This window comes from Oncorhynchus masou, chromosome 30, assembly GCF_036934945.1.
Source record: "Oncorhynchus masou masou isolate Uvic2021 chromosome 30, UVic_Omas_1.1, whole genome shotgun sequence".
Classification (NCBI taxonomy): domain Eukaryota; kingdom Metazoa; phylum Chordata; class Actinopteri; order Salmoniformes; family Salmonidae; genus Oncorhynchus; species Oncorhynchus masou.
In genome coordinates, this window is record NC_088241.1 from 12,519,418 (window position 1) to 12,547,266 (window position 27,849).

At 44.7% G+C, this 27,849-nt stretch overlaps 1 protein-coding gene across 2 annotated transcripts in view; it reads left to right on the forward strand.

The window, feature by feature from the left end:
- Positions 1–27,849, forward strand: part of LOC135522064 (cyclin-dependent kinase 14-like) — a 222,440-nt gene that overhangs the window by 62,093 nt on the left and 132,498 nt on the right. For both annotated transcript variants that reach the window (XM_064947981.1, XM_064947982.1), the window contains 5 exons: positions 4,911–5,005; positions 5,975–6,054; positions 8,656–8,750; positions 12,000–12,062; positions 26,351–26,474. In XM_064947981.1, the coding sequence (XP_064804053.1) occupies positions 4,911–5,005; positions 5,975–6,054; positions 8,656–8,750; positions 12,000–12,062; positions 26,351–26,474 (457 nt within the window). The remainder of the gene's footprint in view (positions 1–4,910; positions 5,006–5,974; positions 6,055–8,655; positions 8,751–11,999; positions 12,063–26,350; positions 26,475–27,849) is intronic.

Sequence of the window (27,849 nt, forward strand, 5' to 3'; positions counted from 1 at the left end):
TGCTATAGCAATGACGTCAGACAATAATGGGAGAGAAAATTCTGTATTATTATTCTGTATTTGCTAGTGTTTTGCTAGTGTTTTGTTTTGGCATTTAAAACTCAATTTAGATGGATGTGAGTGTGAGTGCATCCGTGTGGGTGTCACCAAAATCATCCGCTTTTCATGTGGAAAAGCAGAGAAGAGGCAAAGCCTCAAAACGGACGCTTCCGTTTCCATCCGACTTCCCTCAGGCGTTTCTTTTACTCCTCCTACGTTAGGTTAAGATTGATGATCTGAAAATGAGAAAACAAGCTCACCAGAATGTCATTTCCATTTGGTGGCTAATTGAATGTTGTTACCAGAAGACCTGTATTGCTTAATCATGTAGATTAGACATGTTTCAAATCGTGTCTTCAATGTATTTTCATTTAGCTCAATTATTATTATTGTGCACACACAATAAGATGTAATATCTATTATATTATTCGTGAATGATTGTGTGTCGGCATTTCTGTAATTTGTTTGTAATTTTTCAGTATGATTTGTTTGTGTCACGCCCTGACCATAGAGAGCCCTCAGTTCTCTATGGTGTTTAGGTCAGAGCGTGACTAGGGGGGGTGTTCTAGTCATTGGTTTTCTATGTGGCTGGGTTGTATGGTTCCCAATTAGAGGCAGCTGGTAATCGTTGTCTCTAATTGGGGATCATATTTAGGAAGCCCTTTCTCTCACCTGCTTTGTGGGATATTGTTTTGTTGAGTGCTGATGTGTGCGCTGTTACTTCATGGTTGTTGTTTATTGTTTTGTTTAAGTTTCACTAATAAAACATGTGGAACTCGAATAACGCTGCGCCTTGGTCCGTCTATCCTAACAACAGTGACAGAATATCCCACCAATGCAGGGCCAAGCAGCGTGTTATGGAGGTTAAGGAGTTTTGGACATGGGAGGAAATCATGTCCAGATGTGAGACCCTTCCTTGGAAGGAGACACCAAGGAAGATGGAATGACAGTGACGACGCCGGGGACCGTGGCCACAGAAACCCCAAGATTTGTTTGGGGCGGGGGGGGGCACGAGGGGTGGTTGGCGGTGCAGCGGAGAGTGGAAGAGCGGGTCACGCCCTGACCATGGAGAGCCCTCGGTGTTTAGGTCAGGAGCGTGACTAGGGGGGTATTCCAGTCATTGATTTTCTATGTGGCTAGGTTGTATGGTTCCCAGTTAGAGGCAGCTGGTAATCGTTGCTTCTATTGGGGATCATATTTAGGAACCCCTTTCTCCCACCTGCTTTGTGGGGTATTGTTTTGTTGAGTGCTGATGTGTGCTCAGTTACTTCACGGTCATTGTTTGTTTATTGTTTATTGCTGGGCATTGGTCTGTCTATCCTAACAACCGTGACAGTTTGGGTCACAACACATCTAACAATGTAAATTGATGTAAATGTAATGTAAGTGTAATGGTCCTATTGCTTAGGCTACTGGAGCCAGCAGCCATCTTTCCCTGACTACTTCTCTTATTTTTTCAGCATTTTATGCTGAACCACTTATTTTCCAGTGATGTTCTAGTATTTCCAAAAGTACATTGATGCACATCTCAGAGCTACAGTCCTCACGGACCACAGTCCTGCTGTTAGGTTTCAGCTCTTTCTCCCAGACATGTAATCAACCAGTTAATGCTACTGCCTGGCCAGAGGGTCCACACACCTGGCTCCACAGATTGTAATGAATGTCTAATTAAAAGCCAAGGACAAACACCTGGTGTACGCTGCCCCTGCTGCCCTTGAGGACCAGAGCTCTGCACTCTTGTTGTCGAACATTAAATGGTAAATGTCAAATAACTTCCGTAGGGTCTTTAGCTTACAGTACTGTATCAGCATGGGGTAGGCAGGAAGAGACCTGAGGTGTTTACCATCCACAGAGAGAGGACAGAGACAAAGGCTAGAAACAGAGAGAAAATGAAAGGTTGAAAGAGAACCCCAGATAGCATCCATTTGGTTGAACATTCATGGACATGGAAAATGCATGAGATGTACAGTACAAGGGGCACTTACACTGGAGGAGACAGAGAGAGAGGGAGAGAGAGAGAAATTGAATTGAGAGAGAGGAGAGAGAGAGAGAGGCAAAGCTGAACGGTATCCCCATAGGACCCCCACCTTACCCCGAGACATCCAATTCCTTGTTAACTGGTGGGGAAATGAAGTGGGGCTATCCGGCCAGGTAGTAGGCTCTTAGCCAATCAGGCTAGTGATGTGTCTCACCCTTAACCTTGACCTCCATTTCTCTAATATTCAACCTGTGTTCTGCTAAACCATCAGGCCAACAATCCGCTGGAGAGCCGCTTCACACATTGACTGGTCCTGAGTGTGTGTTTGTGTTGGCTCACCAGGCTGTTGGCTGAAAAACTACCCTGTGTTTGTTGGACGTATCTTTGGGGATATATCTGGTCCTGGGTCAGGTTACTATATAACAGACACTAGGTGAGTGTGTTTGTGTTGCAGCAGATTCTGTGTTGCAGCAGTTTCCGTGTTGCAGCAGATTCCGTGTTGCAGCTGATTCCATGTTGCAGCAGATTCTATGTTGCAGCATATCCCGTTGTTGCAGCATATCCCGGCCCATCTGAGTTCTACCAGACCCTACATTGGCCTTTAACAGCCCTGTATTTGACCTGTAATAGGCTGAGATGTGTGAGCTGCCTGCAGCCTGTCCAGCTGGGTTTCACTCACTTCCTGTCGTCTCCCAGGAGAATGTATTTGTTTATAAAACCCTCAGAAATGCTGCATGGACTTATTAGTGGGGCAGCAGGAGATCACTAGATAGCAACCAGAGAGGAGAAGACACTGCTAAAAACTGTGAGTGCATGTTTGCGTGTGTGTGCTTATGTGCTTTTTTGCATGCGTGTGTGTATGTGCACATACATGCGTGTGTGTTTACGTGTGTGCCCACACTGCCCAAAGAGAGACAATGATAACAGGAGAACTATTCCCCAGGGATTGTCTGGAATGTGTTGGAGCTTTCTCTTGTCTGGTACACTCGCTCTTTAAATGACAAAACAGAGACATTACAGCAGCCAGACGTTAACCTCTAGAAGCCCCTGTATTTAAAATATGACAACAGTAAGAGATCGCAGATATATTTATCTCTGTCTGCCACCAGGGCTGAAATGCTACATCACTGAAAGGACAGACAGGTCCACAACAGGTTACATTGCTGTCAGTCATTGTTCTTTTCAGTTATTCTTAAAGATAACAATGGAATGTAAGAGAAAGTCTTGATGACATGCGGAGGCATATGCACACACACACACACACACACACACACACACACACACACACACACACACACACACACACACACACACACACACGTTTCCTCCAAAGAAGAGTTGCTGATGGAGGTTGAGACTTTCTAGTTGAATTCCTTTTGGGCGTGATTGTCTGAGATAGAGAGAGATTTTGGAGGAAGCTGTCAGCTGCAGTGTGTTATGGGTAATGGGTTTTTATCACTCCATTTCCGTGAAGAGTTCAAGACGAATGCATGAGTGTTACTTCTCTATCTCTCTTGCTCTCTTTCTCTGTTTCTCTCTCTCTCTCTGTCTGCCTGTCTCGCTCTCTCTCCTTTCTTTCTTTCTTTCTTTCTTTTCTTTCTTTCTTTCTTTCTTTACTCTCCCCGTCTGTAAATGATTGATAAGTGGGTCTGTAACATTAGTAAGAGTGGAACAAATCGAACAGGCCGTAAACATGACACACTATTATGAAACCGATCCAGTAGCTTGTTGTGTCCTCTGTTCTCCTGTTACCCTGGCCAGGTGTGATTGCACACTGTGTTATTAAACCCAATTGAAATGAGAGTTTATCAAAATTGGATTTGTTTTCGAATTCTTTTGTGGGTCTGTGTAATCACAGGGAAATATGTGTCTCTAATATGGTCATACATTTGGCAGAAGGTTAGGATATGCAGCTCAGTTTCCACCTCATTTTGTGGGCAGTGTGCACATAGCCTGTCTTCTCTAGAGAGCCAGGTCTGCCTTCGGCGGCCTTAATTCATCTGACTGGTGTCACCTCTGTCACCGTCCCATGATCCATCATGATCCCCACGGAGCACTTAGAGAGAAACATGACACGGACAGGATTTGTTCCGACTCTATAGGACCTACCTGCTGTTTTCCAATGATAGAATGGGTACCATCTTCATTCAAACATTGATAGGACCCATCATATTTTCATTCAACAGTTGATTGTCAATACCATGCAGCCAAAACTTGTTTATTAAAATGGTTGTACCTGCAAAGCGTACACCTTCTGCACTGTTATCTTACCAATGAACTCCAGAAATATGAAAATTAGTTATAGAAGTGTGGAATTTGGGGTCTGAAGTGGCTTAAAAGCAATATACTCTTGAGATCTTCTGAGATAAACAAAGCACATACTACTATTTTTTTTTCTTTCAATGGTATTCGGTCCTGCTTGCTGCAGCAGTGATATTTCCTCCAGACCTTTATTACAGAGTCTCTGTGTGTGAAATCCTACACAACCCATTTCCTGGATGACTGAAAGCTTTCCATCATCCAGAGTAGAAACCAGTGAAACAGACCGTGCCATTTTTCTACAGGCTGTGTGCCAACAGGTTCACAAGTGTCTGGTGTTACAGAGTGGATCTGGTGTTGTTGTCTTTAGGCCTCTTGACCCAAACCACAACATCTACTGTACCATGTCCCTCCTTGTGAAATAGCACATATAGTAGCTTTCTTAGGGTTAACATTATTGTTTGGTAACAATGCTGTTACATCAACCAAGCTCCAAGTGCTGTGGCTCTTGCATCATCAACACATATATAGATTGCCCCTAAGGCTGCTCTCTCACTTAATACAGCCAAACTGAGTGCTCTCTACTCAAATTGGTGTCTCTTTTCCTGAATTATATTCTCTCTCTCTGTTTCAGCCCACAAGCCCCAAGTTCGGAAAGGCTGATTCCTATGAGAAGCTTGAGAAGCTGGGAGAAGGCTCGTACGCTACAGTATACAAAGGGAAAAGCAAGTGAGTGCCTAAACAATGTTAATGGAATGGTCCAATGCAGCTGTTATTATCTCAATATCACATTTTTTTTTGGTTAGCAATTAAAATTGTTTTCAATTGTTTTTTTGTCTGGGAGGGGTCTGGGTGGGAAAGGGAAACGTTTGGAACTCTCTTTCTTATTGGTTTACACATTTACAGTCTGGTGATGTCACCAGGCAGGCCAAAACTCCATCCCACCAAAACAGGCTGAAACTTCAGGTGGTCTTTTCAAACAGCTCTTACACTAAAAGGGCATTATAATAATTTTCCCAATTTCACAGTATTATTCCAACCTTAAAGTGTGGAAATATACTGTAAATAAAACACAGGAAAATCACGTTTTTGACTGCACTGCATTTTCTTCATTTCCTACATAACTGTATATGACCAATTGAAATGCACATAACTGCTTGTAATCATGAAGCAGTAAAGTGGTTAAGGATAATCACAATTACTGTCCATATTCCATATTCATTTATTTTCCATATTACACTAATAACAAATCTGCACTTCCCAACCATGAAATACAATTTGTTTTATTAAATCATTTTGGAATGGAATTATTTAACGATTGTTTAAGAGTTATTGTAATGTTATTTTCCTTTTTTCCTGTTTGTGCATAGCGGTAAAATTCCCCAGGTTCTGATAATTAAAATGTAGCAAATTAAAATGTCATAGCCGTAAATGGATTGAAATGTATTGAGGCAATTTCTCACTGTAATGAAGTGACTTTGAATGTGTTTTTCTTCACTACAATGGATTTGATTGGTGAGGTTCATTTTATTTAATCTTCTGGTCTTCTACTAAGTCTCACCTCAGTGCTCCAAAATTGCATTTCATTGACTTACAGAAATCTACCATTCTCTCCATTCACTGCCTGCCTCATTATCGAGTCCTTTTTTCATGGGATGAAGTGTAACGTGTTGGGGTGCCTTATCTTCTTGTTGCCAGGGTGAACGGCAAGCTGGTAGCCCTGAAAGTGATTCGTCTGCAGGAGGAGGAGGGGACACCGTTCACCGCCATCAGAGAAGGTTGGTCTCTGTCACACCCTAAAGGGTTACATTAGGATTAGGCTCCTGTACAGTCTAAATACTGTAGAGTTCACTTTAATTGGACTTTAAGAGTTTGAAGATACGGTTAAGTGTTGTTATTCTAGGTACTTGGGTTAAGTGGACTTGTTGTTTGTGTAATGGTGACTGTTAGTTCAGAGGGTTGTCAGAGAGAGGGGAGCTAACGTCTCTAACAAAAAAATGTTTCATCTAGAAAAGCCAAATCTGAAGCCTTAACAAGCACAGCCCAATTATAAAACTGCCTCTGGTGTTAGTTAGATAAGGATCTGACTGAGTTTCAGCCTTCTGAAAACCAATAACCCATCCCATGGGCCATGTCTACCTTATTCTTCTGCATAGCGTTCTGTCATGGCGCTGGGCTAAATCACTTCAGAGGTTTGTTCTTGGCGCTGGGGTGCTTTCTCCTGGTCCCTGGCCGTGTGTCACAGCAGGTCAAGTTGTGTGAAGGTCAGCTAGCAGTCCTTGGTGTTCTGGCTAACTGGAGCTGAGTTGCTAGAAGGCTTGGAGGTTCCTGAATGTGAGGGTGGGTGTGAGAAATATGTGGCAGACTCACCTCCACAGGCAGAGCTGGGCCTGGCTGGGCTGGAGCCTTGCTTCATTTAGATGAGAAAAATATTCTGGCTGTTTGATCTGTGGGATCCTGGGCTGATGAACTGAGCTGAGAGCCATGCACCAGCCCCTCTTCACATCGCCTCATCCCCGCCCAAGCCTCCCTCCCTTCCTCCCCATCCTTCTCTCCCCCGGTGAGCGGATCAGAAAAGCACTTTGAAATTTAACTAATTCAGCGATTACTGGGCCGAGATGCTCCCAGAGTGGAAACGTGGACAGAATTACATTGCTGTGTTGAAAGCAATACCTACACCCCTGAGAGAGGACCCAGGTGTGTGTTTGTGTATGAATGAGTGAGTGCATGCGTGCTTGCATACGTGTGCGCATCCGTGCATGCATCTAGGCATACGTGTGCATGGGCACACACAATAACATTACCAACACAGTCAGCCTCTGTGTGTCAGGAGGGATGTAGGGAGAGCCTGGTGCATGGACTGTATAGATCTTTACCTAAATTGGTGCAGCAGCCTTTGAGGTACCTCGTGTCTATACCACTAGGACAGATATGCGTGAGACGAGCATTGCCTTTGATCTTTAGGGGTTTCAGTGCTTTAAGTGTTAATGCACAATGGCTCTGTGCTGTGTGCTCTGCTCTGCAGATCACGATGCCATAGGTTCTTTCTCTCCCTGTGCCCTTGAAACAGAATTGCTGTTTGCTAAATTAATCACATTCGCAACAGTCTGAAAATCCCATTTAGGCTTCTCATAATAAAAACTCACTTAATATGCCGCGCCCGCTCTCTGTTCTAAATGAGACCGTTCCCTGTGTTGTTTAGCTCTTAACGAGATAAGATTTCTGACAACTGTTTGTTTGGCTTAGCCGTGGTGATTGTGTCTCCTCAGTAATGGGTGGAGGGAGAGGTGGAGCCGTAGCGCCTCAGATCACATCTTTCAAACACATGAAAAGGCGTTGTGTGAAGTGTTCTCTCCCTCCGTAGCCGCCAGTTGAAACAGCGCAGCACGGCTCCTCCAGCGAGGGTTTAGAGCGACGCTGACCATTACCACTAATTGCTCTGTTCACGCCCGGCCCGCAAGCTGACATAATAGACACAGAGCTTTGCCTCCCAAATAATGTGATGGTCCCTCCCCAAGGCTTTGGCTTTCCTTTCTTTACTCTCTCTCTCTTCTCTCTCTCTCTCTCTCTCTCTCTCTCTCTCTCTCTCTCTCTCTCTCTCTCTCTCTCTCTCTCTCTCTCTTTCAAAGTTTCTACTCTCAAAAAGTTGGTGGCAAACTGAAACCAGTTATATAACTATTTCACCATAACCGCATTGACTCCAGTGCGATTCATGATTGCGATAGATGTATTTGAAATGTCTCTGGTAGTAAGTATTATATCATTTTATTTTCTGTTCCATTACATTCCATTCTATTATTTTCTAATAATTTCTGTTCTATTCTATTCTAAATATTACTATTACCATCCTCTATATTCTATTATATTCTATTAGGCTATATTATATTAGGCTATGTTATATTCTATTATATTAGGCTATGTTATATTCTATTATATTAGGCTATGTTGTATTCTATTCAATTAGGCTATATTCTACTCTATTAGGCTATATTATATTATATTAGGCTATATTATATTATATTAGGCTATATTCTATTATATTCTATTAGGTTGTATTATATTCTATTCTATTAGGCTATATATTATTATATTATTTTAGGCTATATTACATTCTATTAAGCTATATTCTATTCTATTATTTTATATTGGTCTTTATTCTATTCTATTAGGATATATTATATTATATTAGGCTATATTATATTCTATTAGGCTATGTTCTATTCTATTCTATTAGGCTATATTCTTCTATTCTTTTATATTGGGCTTTATTCTATTCTATGATTTTCTTTATCATATTGTAAATAAATGGTAGTACTGATGGTAGTTCAGCATGTAACTGCTTCATCATGATAATAATACTGTATCCTGTGTTTTCCCAGCGTCTCTTCTGAAAGGTCTGAAGCACTGCAACATCGTGCTGCTCCATGACATCATCCACACCAAGGAGACCCTGACGCTGGTCTTTGAGTATGTGGTGAGTGTCAGAGAGCCATCTGAATATGTTGCACAGAGCATCATGGGTACTGTAGTACATCATGTTACAGGGCTAGCTCAGAACAGGTCTTTGAGTATGTGGTGAGTGTCAGAGAGCCATCTGGATATGTTGCACAGAGCATCATGGGTACTGTAGTACATCATGTTACAGGGCTAGCTCAGAACAGGTCTTTGAGTATGTGGTGAGTGTCAGAGAGTCATCTGGATATGTTGCACAGAGCATCATGGGTACTGTAGTACATCAGGTTACAGGGCTAGCTCAGAACAGGTCTTTGAGTATGTGGTGAGTGTCAGAGAGCCATCTGGATATGTTGCACAGAGCATCATGGGTACTGTAGTACATCAGGTTACAGGGCTAGCTCAGAACAGGTCTTTGAGTATGTGGTGAGTGTCAGAGAGCCATCTGGATATGTTGCACAGAGCATCATGGGTACTGTAGTACATCAGGTTACAGGGCTAGCTCAGAACAGGTATTTAAGCCAACTGGATATGTGAGTCAGCAGTAGAGGATCGAGATATTTGATTTGTGTAAAATTTATTTTAAGATGAAAATCAAAAAGCCACAGTTTCATTCTAGAAATAGAATAACTAACTTGTTTTATGGTTTTATTCATTTGACTTCTCACTCTTCAGTTATTGACATTGACTTATTTAATCCCAGTCCAAAGAGACATGAACTCTGGCTAGTTTTGCACACATATTCTTTGTTTATAAGATGGTTGAGTAGTGTTTTGTCTTGCCTGTTAAAAACAGAACCCAAGCCTGGGACATGTTCCTCCAGAGAGAGAACAGACACAGTGATCCGAGTGCCATAGAATGGTGGCCTAACCACGAGTGCCCAGCTTTGAACCCAGCCCTGGCATCATGGGGGAACATTTTAATTGAGGGTTGCTTTCTCTGTAGGTTTTCATAGCACACATACTGTACAGGGTTGCTTTCTCTGTAGGTTTTCATAGCACACATACTGCACACATGCATGTAACATACTGTGGACAGCAATAGCAGCAGGAGTTCCCTCTCTCTGCAGTGTAGTAGTGTGGCCTGTTGTTACTGCTGACATAAATGCATATGGATAACATCCACTGATAAGTTCAAACCAGCCAGAATACCAATCTCTAAGGTCTCTGCTCAGCATTACTCCAATAGACCATATACTGTATCTACAATTTTATTTAACTAGGCAAGTCAGTAAAGAACAAATTCTTATTTTCAATGACGGCCTAGGAACAGTGGGTTAACTGCCTGTTCAGGGGCAGAACGACAGATTTGTACCTTGTCAGCTCGGGGATTTGAACTTGGAACCTTCCGGTTACTAGTCCAACACTCTAACCACTAGGCTACCCTGCCGCCCCGGGGTATAAGCTCAACCTCTGACGTAGACATGCAAAACAAGACCCAGCCGTCTCTCAGAATATCCTTAGTCATCTTTCTAAATAGTCCCGCTCCATGTTTGTTTTCATCCGTACTGTGTGCTATATGGCCTGGTGCATCAGATCAAGAGCCAGTTCTGATACCGTACGGTATGTACGCTAGTCTAGTGTGTGGCCCCCTGTTGGTCAGAAACAGCATGGTTCAGCAGGGTCAGTGGGAACATCTGCTCCTGGTAATACATTCTGACCAGATCCTCTGAGAGATGACAGAACCAGGCTCTGGGCAGTCTGTAGCTGGTTGTAGGGATTCTAATGAGGATGCTCTCTGGTCTTAAAGTGTACATTTTGATTACCTGGAGAACAGAGGTCAATTTGGATAGAAGGGTTGTGGAGGTCTTTCAGTGGTGTTTCTCTGCTCCATGTGCAAGTATAAGAGCTAAGCAATTTAAAGTATATATATTCATCAAGTAGATGCTGTCTGTAAGTGGACACGGTTGACAAGGATCTGTCTTACTATGACAGAACACCCTTCTCTCACTGTGAATGTTGGACTGAGTGGATAGCGGATATTTGACAGAATGGGTAATGCAACACTGTGGATCTGTGTGTTGTCATTGGTGTGGAGACAGTTTTTTATTTGCAGCTCAGCCAGTTTCATGCTGTTCTATTCTGCTGTGTTCAGACCTGTAATTCCAGACTCTTTCATATACAGAAGGCTCCACACCAAGCCAAATCAATTCATTCTCCTCATTTAACAGGTAATGACAATTGACAGGGAGCGAGCGGGACCGAGAGAGAGAGAGGTAGAGAGAGGGACAGAGAAGAAATGGAGAGAAAGTGGGGGTGAGAAAGATATGGAGAGAGGGAAAGACAGATAGGGAGGGAGGGAGGGAGGGAGGGAGGGCAGGAGGGAGGGCGGGAGGGAGGGAGGGAGGGAGGGAGGGAGGGAGGGAGGGAGGGAGGGAGGGAGGGAGGGAGGGTGGGAGGGAGGGCGGGAGGGAGGGCAGGTTTTGAGTAAGGTGGACAGGCATGGCTGAAGCTTGTTTGAGCGTCTGGTTGAATTATTCATGAAAGGAAACACATTTATATCTGACGGTGTGAGGAGCAGCGGGGGTACGCAAATATCACCCAGCCCCATGAGCTGTGGTGTGTGTGTGTCCGTGTGCCCCGGGTCTGCTGGCAGAATAAATCACTGAAGTGCAGATCACGGTAATTCATCTTTTCTCTAGACAGACAGACGACTCTGCTTACATATAGCACCTAAAGACATACAGACAGTGTCACTCCCAATCTCATCCCTCCACACAATCACATTAAGGGATTTGTACCAAAGGTTCCCTCTGTGGATCATTCTGTTGATATAGACCGGATATCATTCATCCGCACACGGAGGAGACAGACTGGGGAAGAAAATAAATGTTGCAAGTGACGTCTGCTGCAATTCAATGATTGAGTTTGTGTCTCCAGCCTGGCGCCTTACTGATATTTTATCATGGACGGATGACAGTAGGTCAGAGTTGCTTTGAATAGCAAGGGGAAAGCTATGAAAGCCAATAACTTTTTTCCATTAGCTGATTTTTCCATCCTCAAACCAAGCTCACATTCCAACCAAGGTACATTCAAGACTAGCAACACAATAAACAAAAAGCCAATATTCTCCCTGCCAAGAACCTCTCTGCTGCTTTTACACTTCAAATGAATATCATCAAATACGGAACAGCATTAATACATTTGTACAAATGTATTTTTACTTCCTTTTTCAAATTTACTTATTTTTGGTTAATTGCAATGCATTTTATTTTTATGTGTCTTTATTTAGACATATTGTAATCTAACGGTCCTCTCTTTCTCCCTGACAGCACACAGACCTGTGCCAGTACATGGACAGGCACCCAGGAGGACTGCATCCAGACAACGTGAAGGTAAGACTGCTGCTCCTTATCATGACTATATTACTACAGTAAATCACACTGTCCTGAGCATCACTAATATGTCATAGAATCCTACAGTTTTTACAGTGACACTGCTGAGGAGTGATGTCCACACACACTGTTAGATAGGAGCAGTGTCCTGTAGGCTTGCTTAAATTACTCCAAAGAACTACAACATTGAGGAGTAACACGTGTGAGAGTAGCAATGTTTCCTGTGGCTCTGTGTAGAGGTGTGTTGAGGACGAGAAGAAGGTAGGGAGAGTGATGGAGTGAATGGGGTCATGGAGGATGGGAGGGATGGTGTGAAAGGGGGGTGTTGTATAGAGGAGTCCTATGAGAAGAGTTCAGGCATAGTGGGTTATGTAACACTTCATACCTAATATTGTCACTAAGGATTTCCATAAGTAATGTATTTATCCTGTTGACGACCTGCCGGCCTGCCTCATTGAAATGCATGTATTAATAATAGAGGATTATACCCAGAGAGGGATGTCAGGGGAAAAAACCTGCTTCCACCTCTTAATCTGTAAACATATGCTATGTCCAAAATGGCACCCTATTCCCCATATAGTGCACTACTTTTGATCAGAGCCCTATGGGCCGTAGTCAAAAATAGTGCACTATAAAGGGAATAGGTTGTAATTTGGGATGCAGAAGAGTTCCAGTTGTACGACAGGCCAGAACATGTGTTCTCACTATGTCACCATGTAGCCTTTGTGAAAGAATTTTCTCTTTGAAGTATCTGTCCAAACTGGACTAGAAGGTAGAGTTAGAGACAGACATAACTAAATAGACAGAGACAGAGACAGACATACTGTATGCATGTTACCCAAAGAGCCAGCAGCTAGTGTTAGCCACAATGCTCTCCGTGGTGGGAGGACAGATGGAGCGGGAGAGAGGGAGGGAGAGGCACCAGAACCAGTCTTTCCCTAGTGTGAGGACAGACAGACTATTGGAGGAGCTCTAATGACCTGGCAGCTGAAAGGAAAACAACCTGACTGTGTGGAGGCAGAGGCTATGTCCCAAATGGCCCCCTATGCGCTATGTGGTGCACTACTCTTGACCAAGGTCCCTAAGGGTGCCATTTGAGGCACAATCAGAGACACAGACCCGGACCAATCATTAGAATCAGCAATCAAAATCAAGATGGAGGCAGCATGGCATATTGAACTGTTTGCCAATGTGCCACTCTTCAGTGCTCTTGTGTGTCAAGAGCCAGAGACACTCCAGTATGTGTTAACTGTAAAATGGAGGGTATAATAGCTATATTTGTAACCAATGAGGAGCAGAGTAGATAGACAGTAGATTAACAGAGAAAGTGGCTTGTCCTCCTGTGTGCGTGCGTGCGTGCATGAGTGCGTGCGTGCGTGAGTGAGTGCGTGCATGGAAGTGTTTAACTATTATTTTGGAGACCAGAAGTTCCCACAAGAATAGTAAACAAACAAAACATTTTGTTAGTCCCCACAAGGTCAAATGCTATTTCCAGGGGGTTTAGGGTTAGAATTACATTAAGGGATAGGGTTAGGAGCTAGGGTTATTGCAGATAGCTCGGTTAGCCAATGTGCGGGAGCGCTGGTTGGTCGGCCCAATTAAAGTAGTATGTACATGAATGTATAGTTAAAGTGACCATGCATATATGATAAACAGAGATTAGCAGCAGTGTAAAAAGAGGGGTTGGGGCGGGGCACACAATGCAAATAGTCTGGGTAGCCATTTGATTACCTGTTCAGTAGTCTTATGGCTTGGGGGTAAAAACTGTTGAGAAGCCTTTTTGTCCTAGACTTGGCACTCCGGTACCGTGCGTGTGTGTGTGTGTGTGTGTGTGTGTGTGTGTGTGTGTGTGTGTGTGTGTGTGTGTGTGTGTGTGTGTGTGTGTGTGTGTGTGTGAATAATCAGAGACATGAAAGCTATTAGTGTCTGCTGTCTGATATGGCTGGATAACATTAGCATTAACCTAGCAGAAAACACTTAGACCTTCACTAGCTAATGCAATTATCAGTCAACCTGGCCAGCAGAGAGAAGTGTTTGCGTTGTTTGGAGTGTGTCTTGTTACAGAACTCCTTCTGAGAGTGTAGTACAGAACATGTACCTTTACCCATACACTTGATTGATTATAGTGTTCTCCTTTAGTATTCTACTTATTATTTAATAGAACTGTCTGTTCTGTATGACATCACCCAAAGCTGCAACAACCTCCCAGTCAGTGACGCTCTTGATGTGATTATATCCAGTCAGCTGAATGGGTTTCTCTTAATGAGATCCAAATACATTGATGTGAAACTGACACCCCTGACAGTAGGGCTGGGCATTATGGCCAAAATATCATATCACGGTATACAAAAAATAGGGCGGTATGATGGTATTTCACCCCCCATAAACGTAACTGACATATACTAGAAGCTCTGCCAGGCCCGCCACGTCTGTTGACTCATCCAGCTGTAACGCATATAATTCACTGGCTTGTATGCGAAGCAGTAATTATTTCAAAACATCTCCTGCCATGTTACTGATGCGCCGTGAAACATTGTTGTTTGATGAAGGCATTGTCTGTATAGTTTTTCCTCTAGTATTGTCCCAGCCATATATACAGCAGGTAGCCTAGTGGTTAGAGTATTGGGCCAGTAACCAGAAGGTTGGTAGATCAAATCCCGGCGCTGACAAGGTAATAATCTGTTGTTCAGCCCCTGAACAAGGCAGTTGACCCACTGTTCCTAGGCAGTCATTGTAAATAAGAAGTTGTTCTTACCTGAGTTGCCTAGTTAAATAAAATAAAATATCTGTGGCAGCAGGAAGAAATAAGTCATCCACAATAGTATGGGGCTTGCCTGTCCTAGCTCACCATATAAGACTCTCTTCTATCCCCTTCTTATTCATGGAATCTGATGCTTTTACACATGTCTTATTACTCGAACGCCGTCTTTATTCTCGCTCAAAAAACTCCTGTGGCTTCATTTTCAAATTGTCATGTTTAGTTTCTAACTGTCTGCGCAAGAGTGAAGGTTTCCCGCAAGAGAGTAACATTTAATGTGATTGGATGTTATTTATTTGACAAGGCACCGGTATTTGACATTGTGTTGTTATTTCTCTGAACACTAGATGGTTTAATTTGATTTTTGGCAGTGAAACGAGGCTACTCAGCCGAGAGAAAAACTCACCCAAATGTGTAGCCCCTTTGGAAAATCTAAATGTACTCTTTGAAAATGTCTAGAATTTTTAAAAATTAAAAATGTGAACGTGAATCCCATTTTTATTTGCCGTACCCCTGTTTGGGAATATACTAATTTAGAAGATACTGTTGCACAAACAACATTCTGATTTGGTTCTACACCTTATACTGGTATTATTAGGCTGTATAGCTAATTACGTTTGGTAAATACGGTATACCACCCAGCCTTACCTGGCAGGCATTGGTTGACAGTCAAAATCCTATTTAATCAGCATGTAGTACAAGATATAGCTTCCCTTATTGCATTATTCCTCAATGTCAAGTGTAGTATCAATGTCAGGTGGAATATTGATAAATGAGGTTAGTATAATGTAATGGTAACATCACAAAGGCGCATGTCTAAAAACATTCAACAAACTCAACAAAGCACTACTCCTGAGTTCCCTACTCCCTCCCCTCCTCCTCTTTCCCCTCTACTCATCTCCTCTCCTCCCCCCTCTCTATGCCCTGATCATGTGTGCAGATAATGCAGTAATGACATGCTACATTAAGACAGACCGTACTACCCAGATGCTTTCTGGGATAAACTACTACGGGGAACAGGGCGGTAGGGGAACAGTAGCTGGCAGATGGGAGTGTCAGTGTCTCAGCTCATTTAACATACTATCCTACCTCTCCTTCACTCACTGCTCGGCTAAACTCACTCCCCCTGTATATAGTAAAGTGCTGCTTTCAGAGGTTTTCGCAATGACTCCCAAGGTTTCCCTATTCAATTAAAATACTTCATTAATTATCCCCTCAGGTGCAATGAAGATTTAGAGGTTTGTGTTACGAGATGTTGGCTTTGTCTATGATGTTGAGTTCAGCATGACTGTGTGTGATTGGACTCTCATTCACTATTGATAGGGTTTGAATTAGTAATGTGAACACAAAATACATCCGTTGGAATAACACATATTTTTGTCTTTGCCCCAAATCAGTCAGTATGCATTGGAATTAACCAATGATAAAACAAGCTTACAAAAGAGACTAAATAAAATAAAATAATTAGCAATTTGCAACATGATAATATATTCACAAATGTTTCCCCTTTGTTCTGTGTTTTTGTGTGCACATATTCCATATGAATAAGAAATGTGTATAACCCATTATATGCTGTTAGTATGATGCATGGTCTCATCCTGTAGTAAATGAATGGGAATATCAGACAATAGAGTGGAGTCTAGGAGATTACAGAGAATATCTGGACTCAGATGATGAAATCCACTGTTTTATTGGCCACACTTATACTCTAAACTTTACTGCTAATATCTTTCATTAAATCAAACAGCGTTAACTTTTCCATTTGAACACTGGTGTAAAAGTTAAAGCAGAGGTATATAAAACAGACATAACATTCAACAGATATACGAAAAGGCTATTATAAGAGTTACAAGTTGAGGTGCCGTGTACAGGTTGTAGCCCACACCAGTGGTGTAAAGTATTTAAGTAAAAGTACTTTCAAGTACTACTTAAGTCATTTCTTTTGGTGTATCTGTACTTTACTTTACTATTTATATATTTTTTTGACAACTTTTACTTTTACTCCACTATATCCCTAAACAAAACAATGTCCTGCTCAGCAGGACAGGAAAATGGTCCAATTTGCACATTTATCAAGAGAACATCACTGGTCATCCCTACTGCCTATGTCTGAGTATTGGAGTATGCCCCTGGCTATCCGTAAATAAATAAAAAACAAGAAAATTGTGCCGTCTGGTTTGCTAAATATAAGGAATGTGAAATGATTTCAAATTGTACTTTTACTTTTGATACTTAGATAAATTTTAGCAATTACATTTACTTTTGATACTTAGAGTATATTTAAAACCAAATACTTTTACTCAAGTAATATTTTACTGGGTGACTTTAACTTTTATTTGAGTCATTTTCTATTACCGTATCTTTACTTTTACTCAAGTATGACAATTAGGTACTTTTTCCACCACTGACACACACACGCACACGCACACACACACACACGCACACACACACACACACACACACACACACACACACACACACACACACACACACACACACACACACGCACACACACACACACACACAGAGGCTAGGGTTGGCAGACAAGTCAGGGAGTAAACTTAACCCTTTACACTTGTGGAAATTGGGCCCAAATGTAAATGTTTCTAACAGAATAACTATAAAAAGCATATGCATGACCATGGTAGCAATTGAAAGAGAACATTTTGGAGAATATGAAGAAATGTGCGGTCATGACAGTTCTCCTGACACAAGACTGAATCCAAACAAAAAACTACACATGTGGTTGCTTCAGTACCTCAATGGCAAAGTAAGAGAGCTCAAATAACCACCTTATAATTGTCTCTTTCCTTCAGTCAAAACTGCATGGAAGTGACTTAGGAATTGTGCACAGTTTGGAGAGGTGTGTGGCTACTTGGAGACACCAGTTTGACCTCTCACTCAAACCCTTACAGTTAAAGCCATACAGTTAAAGCCCTACAGTCAAAGCCCATACAGTTAAAGCCCATACATTCAAAGCCCATACAGTTAAAGCCCATTCATTCAAAGCCCATACAGTTAAAGCCCATTCATTCATCGCCCATACAGATAAAGCCCATTCATTCAAAGACCATACAGTTAAATTCCATACATTCAAAGCCCATACAGTTAAAGTCCATACAGTAAAAGCCCATACAGTTAAAGCCCATACAGTTAAAGCCCATACAGTTAAAGCCCATTCAGTCAAAGCCCATACAGTCAAAGCCCATACAGTTACAGCCCATACAGTCAAATCCCATACAGTTAAAGCCCATAAAGTCAAAGCCCATACAGTCAAAGCCCATACAGTCAAAGCCCATACAGTCAAAGCCCATACAGTTAAAGCCCATACAGTTAAAGCCCTACAGTCAAAGCCCATACAGTTAAAGCCCATACAGTCAAAGCCCATACAGTTAATGCCCATTCATTCAAAGCTCATACAGTTAAAGCCCATACAGTCAAAGCCCATACAGTTAAAGCCCATACAGTTAAAGCCCATACAGTTAAAGCCCATACAGTCAAAGCCCATACAGTTAAAGCCCATACAGTTAAAGCCCATACAGTCAAAGCCCATACAGTCAAAGCCCATACAGTCAAAGCCCATACAGTCAAAGCCCATACAGGTCTAAGCCCATACGGTCAAAGCCCATACGGTCTAAGCCCATACGGTCAAAGCCCATACGGTCAAAGCCCATACGGTCAAAGCCCATACGGTTAAAGCCCATACGGTCAAAGCCCATACGGTCAAAGCCCATTCGGTTAAAGCCCATACGGTTAAAGCCCATACGGTTAAAGCCCATACAGTCAAAGCCCATACAGTCAAAGCCCATACTGTCAAAGCCCATACAGTCAAAGCCCATACAGTCAAAGCCCATACAGTCAAAGCCCATACAGTTCAAGCCCATACAGTCATAGCCCATACAGTCAAAGCCCATACAGTCAAAGCCCATACAGTCAAAGCCCATACTGTCAAAGCCCATACTGTCAAAGCCCATACAGTCAAAGCCCATACAGTTCAAGCCCATACAGTCAAAGCCCATACAGTTCAAGCCCATACAGTTCAAGCCCATACAGTTCAAGCCCATACTGTCAAAGCCCATACAGTCAAAGCCCATACAGTCAAAGCCCATACTGTCAAAGCCCATACAGTCAAAGCCCATACAGTCAAAGCCCATACTGTCAAAGCCCATACTGTCAAAGCCCATTCAGCGCTGTGAAGCGGAGAGCCTGATCTCTAGCGTCCCACGTACAGGATAACACTTACACACATACACACACACACACACACACACACACACACACACACACACACACACACACACACACACACACACACACACACACACACACACACACACATACACGTTCACATACTCACACTGCAATTAGTACACAGCACAACTAATGATTCATTATGTTCCTGACACCCCGGCCCACTATCCCCTCATAAGAAGAGGGTTGTCGCTTTCTATCTGTTCATGATTAGTGTGTAAAAATCCCTCTCTCCTAATTCCTCTCACAATTTCATAATTATGTATCATCCGTGTGGTGGAAGTCACTAGAGGGGAGTGGAGGTGGGATGACACTATTGATATTCTAGTGAGTGGGCGGCTGGCTGCTATTGACTTTCCAGAAAGGCAGCTTAAACTCTCTACCCCCTCACCTCCCCTCCCTCCTCTGTTTCATCCTACTCTCACCGCTGCCCCTGTTCTCTCCTCTCTTTCTCTCTACCTTATTTTCTTTCTTTTCATTCCTCTGCCCTTCTAGACCACTCCCTCTCTCTGTCTGGTTCTCTCTGTCTGGTCCCCCCTCTCTCTGTCTGGTTCTCTCTGTCTGGTTCTCTCTCTCTCTGTCTGGTTCTCTCTGTCTGGTTCTCCCTCTCTCTGTCTGGTTCTCTCTGTCTGGTTCTCCCTCTCTCTGTCTGGTTCTCTCTGTCTGGTTCTCCCTCTCTCTGCATGGTTCTCTCTGTCTGGTTCTCCCTCACTCTGTCTGGTTCTCTCTGTCTGGTTCTCCCTCTCTCTGTCTGGTTCTCTCTGTCTGGTTCTCCCTCTCTCTCTCTGGTTCTCTCTGTCTGGTTCTCCCTCTCTCTGTCTGGTTCTCCCTCTCTCTGTCTGGTTCTCCCTCTTTCTGTCTGGTTCTCTCTGTCTGGTTCTCCCTCTCTCTGTCTGGTTCTCTCTGTCTGGTTCTCCCTCTCTCTGTCTGGTTCTCTCTGTCTGGTTCTCCCTCTCTCTGTCTGGTTCTCTCTGTCTGGTTCTCCCTCTCTGTCTGGTTCTCTCTGTCTGGTTCTCTCTGTCTGGTTCTCCCTCTCTCTGTCTGGTTCTCTCTGTCTGGTTCTCTCTATCTGGTTCTCCCTCTGTCTGGTTCTCCCTCTCTCGGTCTGGTTCTCCCTCTCACTGTCTGGTTCTCTCTGTCTATATCTAGTTTCTCTCTGTCTGGTTCTCTCTGTCTGTTTCTCCCTCTCTCTGTCTGGTTCTCCCTCTCTCTGTCTGGTTCTCTCTGTCTGGTTCTCCCTCTCTCTGTCTGGTTCTCTCTGTCTGGTTCTCCCCCCTCTGTCTGGTTCTCTCTGTCTGGTTCTCCCTCTCTCTGTCTGGTTCCCTCTGTCTGGTTCTCCCTCTCTCTGTCTGGTTCTCCCTCTCTCTGTCTGGTTCTCTCTGTCTGGTTCTCCCTCTCTCTGTCTGGTTCTCTCTGTCTGGTTCTCCCACCTCTGTATGGTTCCCTCTGTCTGGTTTTCCCTCTCTCTGTCTGGTTCTCCCTCTCTCTGTCTGGTTCTCTCTGTCTGGTTCTCCCTCTCTCTGTCTGGTTCTCTCTGTCTCTGTCTGGTTCTCTCTGTCTGGTTCTCCGTCTCTCTGTCTGGTTCTCCCTCTCTCTGTCTGGTTCTCCCTCTCTCTGTCTGGTTCTCTCTGTCTATGTCTGGTTCTCTCTGACTATGTCTGGTTCTCCCTCTCTCTGTCTGGTTCTCTCTGTCTGGTTCTCCCCCTCTCTGTCTGGTTCTCTCTGTCTGGTTCTCCCTCTCTCTGTCTGGTTCTCTCTGTCTGGTTCTCTCTGTCTGGTTCTCCCTCCTCCTGTCTGGTTATCTCTGTCTGGTTCTCTCTGTCTGGTTCTCCCCCTCTCTGTCTGGTTCTCCCTCTCTCTGTCTGGTTCTCTCTGTCTATGTCTGGTTCTCTCTGTCTATGTCTGGTTCTCCCTCTCTCTGTCTGGTTCTCTCTGTCTGGTTCTCCCTCTCTCTGTCTGGTTCTCTCTGGCTGGTTCTCCCTCTCTCTGTCTGGTTCTCTCTGTCTGGTTCTCCCTCTCTCTGTCTGGTTCTCTCTGTCTGGTTCTCCCTCTCTCTGTCTGGTTCTATCTGTCTGGTTCTCCCTCTCTCTGTCTGGTTCTCTCTGTCTGGTTCTCCCTCTCTCTGTCTGGTTCTCCCTCTCTCTGTCTGGTTCTCCCTCTCTCTGTCTGGTTCTCTCTGTCTATGTCTGGTTCTCTCTGTCTATGTCTGGTTCTCCCTCTCTCTGTCTGGTTCTGTCTGTCTGGTTCTCCCTCTCTCTGTCTGGTTCTCTCTGTCTCTGTCTCACCACCTCTCATTCTCTCTATATTTCTCTTCTTTACACTCTCTTTCTCACTCAGACTAACGTCCTCTTCTTCTCTCTCTCTCTCTCTCTCTCTCTCTCTCTCTCTCTCTCTCTATCTATCTCAATAACTCTCTCTCTCAATAACTCTCTCTCTGTCACGCCCTGGTCTAAGTATTTTGTGTTTTTCTTCATGTATTGGGTCAGGCCAGGGTGTGGCATGGAGTTTTTGTATTGTGGTGTGTTTTGTCTTGGGGTTTTGGTGTGTATGTATTTGGGATTGTAGCTAGTGGGGTTATCTAGCAAAGTCTATGGCTGTCTGGAGTGGTTCTCAATCAGTGGCAGGTGCTTATCGTTGTCTCTGATTGGGAACCATATTTAGGCAGCCATATTCTTTGAGTTTGTCGTGGGTGATTGTCCTGGGTGTCTTGATGTTCCTGTCGCTGTGTTAGTGTTCACCAGACAGGCTGTATAGGTTTTTTCACGTTCCGTTTGTTGTTTTTGCATTTATAAGTTATTTTGTGTATCGTCATTTGTTCCATTAAAAACATGAGTAACCAACACGCTGCATTTCGGTCCGACTCTCTTTCGACAAGCGAAGAACGTCGTTACAGAATCAACCACCGTAAACGGACCAAGCAGCGTGTCAACAGGCAGGAGCAGCCCAAAGAGGAGCTGCGTATTAAGGATTTCTGGATATGGGAGGAAATCTTTGACGGGAGAGGACCCTGGGCTAAACCAGGGGAGTGTAGCCGCCCAAAGGTGCAGCAGGAGAAGATGAAACAGGAGCCACAGGAGAGGCAACAGAAGCAGCTTCAGTGGGAGAGGCTACACCACTTGGAGAATTGGACATGGGAGGAAGAACTGGACGGAAAAGGACCCTGGGCTCAGCCTGGTGAATATCGCCGCCCCAAGGAGGAACTAGAGGCGGCTAAAGCGGAGAGGCGCTGGTATGAGGAGGCAGCACGGCGACGTGGATGGAAGCCCGGGAATCAGCCCCAAAAATTTATTTGGGAGGGCTATCAGGGAGTATGGCTACGCCAGGTAGGAGACCTGCGCAAACACCCTGTGCTTACCGGGGGGCTAGAGAGACCGGGCAGGCACCGTGTTATGCAGTGGTGCGCACGGTGTCCCCAGTGCGGGTGCATAGCCCGGTGCGGTATATTTCAGCTCCGCGTATCGGCCGGGCTAGATTGAGCGTCGAGCCAAATGCCATGAAGCCGGCTCTACGCATCTGGTCCCCAGTGCGTCTCCTTGGGCCGGCTTACATGGGACCAGCCTTGTGCTCGGTGTCTCCGGTTCGCCTACAGAGCCCAGTGCGGGCTATTCCACCTCGCAGCACTGGCAGGGCAACCGAGAGTATTCAACCAGGTAAGGTTGGGCAGGCTCTGTGCTCAAGAGCTCCAGTGCGCCTGCACGGTCCGGTCTATCCAGTACCACCTCCACACCCCAGCCCTCCGGTAGCAGCTCCCCGCACCAGGCTTCCTGTGCAGTGTCCTCGGCCCAATACCACCAGTGCCAGCACCACACATCAGGCCTACAGTGCGCCTCGCCTCTCCTGCCCTGTCGGAGCCTTTCTCCTCTCCAGCGCTGCCGGAGCCTCCTGCCTGTTTGGAGCAGCCAGAGCTGCCAGTTTGCATGGAGCAGCCAGAGCTGCCAGTCTGCATGGAGCAGCCAGAGCTGCCAGTTTGCATGGAGCTGCATGTTTGCATGGAGCAGGCAGAGCTGCCAGTCTGCAAGGAGCTGCCAGTCTGCAAGGAGCTGCCAGTCTGCATGGTGCAGCTAGAGCTGCCAGTCTGCAAGGAGCTGCCAGTCTGCAAGGAGCTGCCAGTCTGCAAGGAGCTGCCAGTCTGCATGGAGCAGCCAGAGCTGCCAGTCTGCATGGAGTTGCCAGTCTGCATGGAACAGTCAGAGCTGTCAGTCTGCAAGAAACCGCCAGAGCTGCCAGTCAGCATGGAGCAGCCAGAGCCGCCAGTCAGCATGGAGCAGCCAGAGCCGCCAGTCAGCATGGAGCAGCCAGAGCCGCCAGTCAGCATGGAGCAGCCAGAGCCGCCAGTCAGCATGGAGCAGCCAGAGCCGCCAGTCAGCATGGAGCAGCCAGAGCCGCCAGTCAGCATGGAGCAGCCAGAGCCGCCAGTCAGCATGGAGCAGCCAGAGCCGTCAGTCAGCATGGAGCAGCCAGAGCCGTCAGTCTGCCAGGATCTGCCAGTCAGCCAGACTCTTCCAGATCTGCCAGTCAGCCAGACTCTTCCAGATCTGCCAGTCAGCCAGACTCTTCCAGGTCTGCCAGTCAGCCAGACTCTTCCAGGTCTGCCAGTCAGCCAGACTCTTCCAGGTCTGCCAGTCAGCCAGACTCTTCCAGGTCTGCCAGTCAGCCAGACTCTTCCAGGTCTGCCAGTCAGCCAGACTCTTCCAGGTCTGCCAGTCAGCCAGACTCTTCCAGATCCGCCAGTCAGCCAGGATCTGCCGGAACCGCCAGCAAGCCAGGATCTGGTAGATCCATCAACCTGCCTGAGCTTTCTCTCACTCCCGAGCTTTCTCTCAGTCCCGAGCTGTCCTTCAGTCCCGATCTGCTCCTCAGTCCAGTGGGGTTCTGGGTGAGGACTACTAGGCCATGGTCGGCGGCGAGGGTGGTCTATCCAGGGACGCGAGGAGAGGGGACTAAGACATTGACTGAGTGGGTTCCACGTCCCGCGCCGGAGCCGCCACCATGGACAGACGCCCACCCGGACCCTCCCTATTGTTTTGAGGTGCGTTCGGGAGTCCGCACCTTAGGGGGGGGGGGGTTCTGTCACGCCCTGGTCTAAGTATTTTGTGTTTTTCTTCATGTATTGGTTCAGGCCATGGTGTGGCATGGAGTTTTTGTATTGTGGTGTGTTTTTGTCTTGGGGTTTTGGTGTGTATGTATTTGGGATTGTAGCTAGTGGGGTTATCTAGCAAAGTCTATGGCTGTCTGGAGTGGTTCTCAATCAGAGGCAGGTGCTTATCGTTGTCTCTGATTGGGAACCATATTTAGGCAGCCATATTCTTTGAGTTTGTCGTGGGTGATTGTCCTGGGTGTCTTGATGTTCCTGTGTTAGTGTTCACCGGACAGGCTGTATAGGTTTTTTCACGTTCCGTTTGTTGTTTTTGTATTTATAAGTTATTTTGTGTATCGTCATTTGTTCCATTAAAAACATGAGTAACCAACACGCTGCATTTCGGTCCGACTCTCTTTCGACAAACGAAGAACGTCGTTACACTCTCTCAATAACTCTCTCTCTCAATAACTCTAGTGATGCATTTAGCATTTTAAGCCAGATGGGGAGACCAGTCATCTAGCAGATGTCATGTCTGTCACGTGGCCAAATGTCCTGCTCGTATAGTGACCGTGTTGGGCTGGTGAGTGTGACTACAGTCTAGGGCTACACATGGAATAGAGATTTCAACCTTTTACATACATGTAAAGACATACGCTATGAAGTTGAAAAGCATGCAAAAGCACTCATCTCAGCCCAGCTCTCAGCTAAACTCCAATCAAACATCATTGGAAGTTCACGTGAAATGTAATCAAAAACTGTTTGTCAGTAAGCTGTTTTTGTTGCCAAGCCTATCTTTGCCCTTGTACTTTACTTTCTACCATATAATATGCTAATTTGACAGAATTCTCAGTTTTCCTGTTGTCGACAATAAGAGTTATTTTTAAGCAGCGTTTTGATGTTTCGTTTGCAGAGAGAAGGGAGTGAATAAATGAGTAACCTTTTGATTGCCAAGCCCACTTAATGAGGCAGGGCCTTTTGACGAGTGTGTTTTGATATACATGAGTAAACACACATTTCTCATGCTAATTTCCAACGTTGTGCGTTGTTTCGCATATCGCCCGCCTGCCGAGTTGAGGAATGCTAAACTGTTGACCTGGTGACTCCAGATGCCAGACAGGACTGATCCCTGATTGGACTCCATGGTTTTCGCTCTGCCTAATTGGCTGAGACCCTGCTAGTGCTGCTGGGAAGAGAGAAATTGCAATGAAAGATTGGAATGTTGGAATGGAGGATCAGCAATTGCACAGATTCAGAATTCATTATTGGTTGATTGATGCAAAGTGAACAAAACCACAGGATCTGAAAGAGCCATAGACATTGATGCTGTTTTCAGGTGCTGTCAGAGAAGAAATAGTAAATATGAGGACATTTATTGACAGTTTATTTTGTGTTGATTCTTATTTTCTCACCTATTTCCCATTGTTAGAATATGAATGTAACTGAAAACCACTTTACTTTATATTTTTATGACATATTCATAAATAGAACAGACGTTTTTTTAAAAATGTATTTAATTTATATAGTTTATTTATTGATCTCCTCTCAAGCCTTCGAATGAACCAGTCACTATTTGTTATTGATTTGTGAGATCAGATGGTCATTGTGAGGGCATCTATTTGATCACTGGTCAATAGTCCAAGCTGAGGAAAAGATGGGAGGGGAGTTCTGGGTTGATTGGCTAGTATTGACGTTGGGGAGTGGAGTGAGGGTGTGTGCGAGTGTGTGTGCGTGCACGCGTTATAAAGTTAATGATGTGGTGTAAATGAGTTGTGGAAGTTAATATACCAGGGCTGGTGTTGTGTTGAGGCTGAATGAAGACATTAACACCTCCTACTGATGGATAGCTGTTATGACTCGTCTTTGGGCAGGAAAGCCTTTCTCTGTTACATATGAGTCCAAACAATGCTATGAATCAGCCAGAGAGATGGAGAAGAAGAGAGATGTAGATACTAGATGGACAAATAGCAGGATACAAAATAAAAACATTAGAAGGAAATATTGGTATTGAGACAACATAGTGGATGACTTGGAAATCCATTGGAGACACATGATATACGTTGTTTGAATGATTCATGATTAGCCTACTCTAATTATATCTCTCATGAATCTAATGAACTCATGAATTGAATGATTGAATCATTCATAGATATTACATCTAATGATGAATGATTATCGGTGGATCTCCTCTCTGTCCAACAGTTGTTCCTGTACCAGTTGCTGAGAGGTCTGTCCTACATCCACCAGAGGTATATCCTGCACCGCGACCTCAAGCCTCAGAACCTGCTCATCTCTGACACTGGAGAACTCAAACTGGCCGACTTCGGTAGGTGGCTTTGCTTTGTCTGACTAGCACTCTTTTGTATTTCTGTGCTTCTCTCTGTCTCTGTCTCTTTATGTCTCTGTCCCTCCGTCTCTCTCTCTCTGTCTCTCTCTCTTGCTCTCTCTTCTCGCTCTCTTCTCTCTCTCTTACACTCTCTTTCTTTCTTTCTCTCTCTCTTACACTTTCTCTCTCTCTCTCTCTCTTTCTTTCTTTCTTTCTTTCTTTCTTTCTTTCTTTCTTTCTTTCTTTCTTTCTTTCTCTCTTCTCTCTCTCTCTCTCTCTCTCTCTCTCTCTCTCTCTCTCTCTCTCTCTCTCTCTCTCTCTCTCTCTCTCTCTCTCTCTCTCTCTCTCTCTCTCTCTCTCTCTCTCTGTTTTGCTTGCTCTCGCTCTCTCTGTCTCTCGTGTGTGTGTGTGTGTGTGTGTGTGTGTTAGACCTCTCCCGAAGCGGTAGCACCATATGGCCAGTCTCCTTTCATGGTGCCCAGCTCTGTAAATACTACCCATGCGGTTTGACTGGTTTCCAGAGGGGATCGGCTCAGACTGGCACCACAGACCAGACAAAGACTGCCTCACAGGAAATCATCCCTCTATCTCCAAATCCCTCCATTCACCCTTCCATCCATCCCTCTATCGCCAAATCCCTCCATTCACCCTTCCATCCACCCCTCCATCCATCCCTCTAGCCACCCAGGCAGGGGAGACACCTTCATCAATAATGTAAACCCCCCCTCATTATAGAGTAGATATATCACTGGAAGGCAATGAGAAAATAATGGACAACATGCTAAATGAGAAAGAATGGAAATCCCATGGAATTACTGCTGTGGATTCACACACACATAGACACGGTCAGCCGTAGCCTAGGGGATCTCAGTGACATATGTGTTCTGAAAGGAGAGGACGAGGGTACTGGGGAATAGGAAGGGGGATAGAAGGGAGGGGAGAGAAGGTAGTGGGAAATGGGGATAAGGGGGAGGAATGAGGGGCTTGGAGAGCATCAAGGAGAGGGGAGAGAGGGGAGGAAAAGGCTGACTTCCTGTCAGCCTCAGTGGCATGGGTTCTGTGTTCCTGCTGGTTGATTTGTTTCTGGACTTGATCCAGAATCATCCTCAGCTCTTTGTGTGTTTCTCTGTCCTAATGAGTAGCACAAACAAAGGCAAACAAGTGAGGGTTATGAAAAGCTTAGATGGTTAGACTGAAGGATAGAACAAACTGAAGTAGTGTGTGTTTGTGTGTGTGTTTTTACGATGGTGCCAAGGTGACCGTAATCACCTATCTACACACACACACACACAGTGCGAATGAGAGAGACAGATTCTGTTATATGACAGCTGCTGTTGTCATAATGGTGATGGAGTCTTGGAGCATATGGCTATAT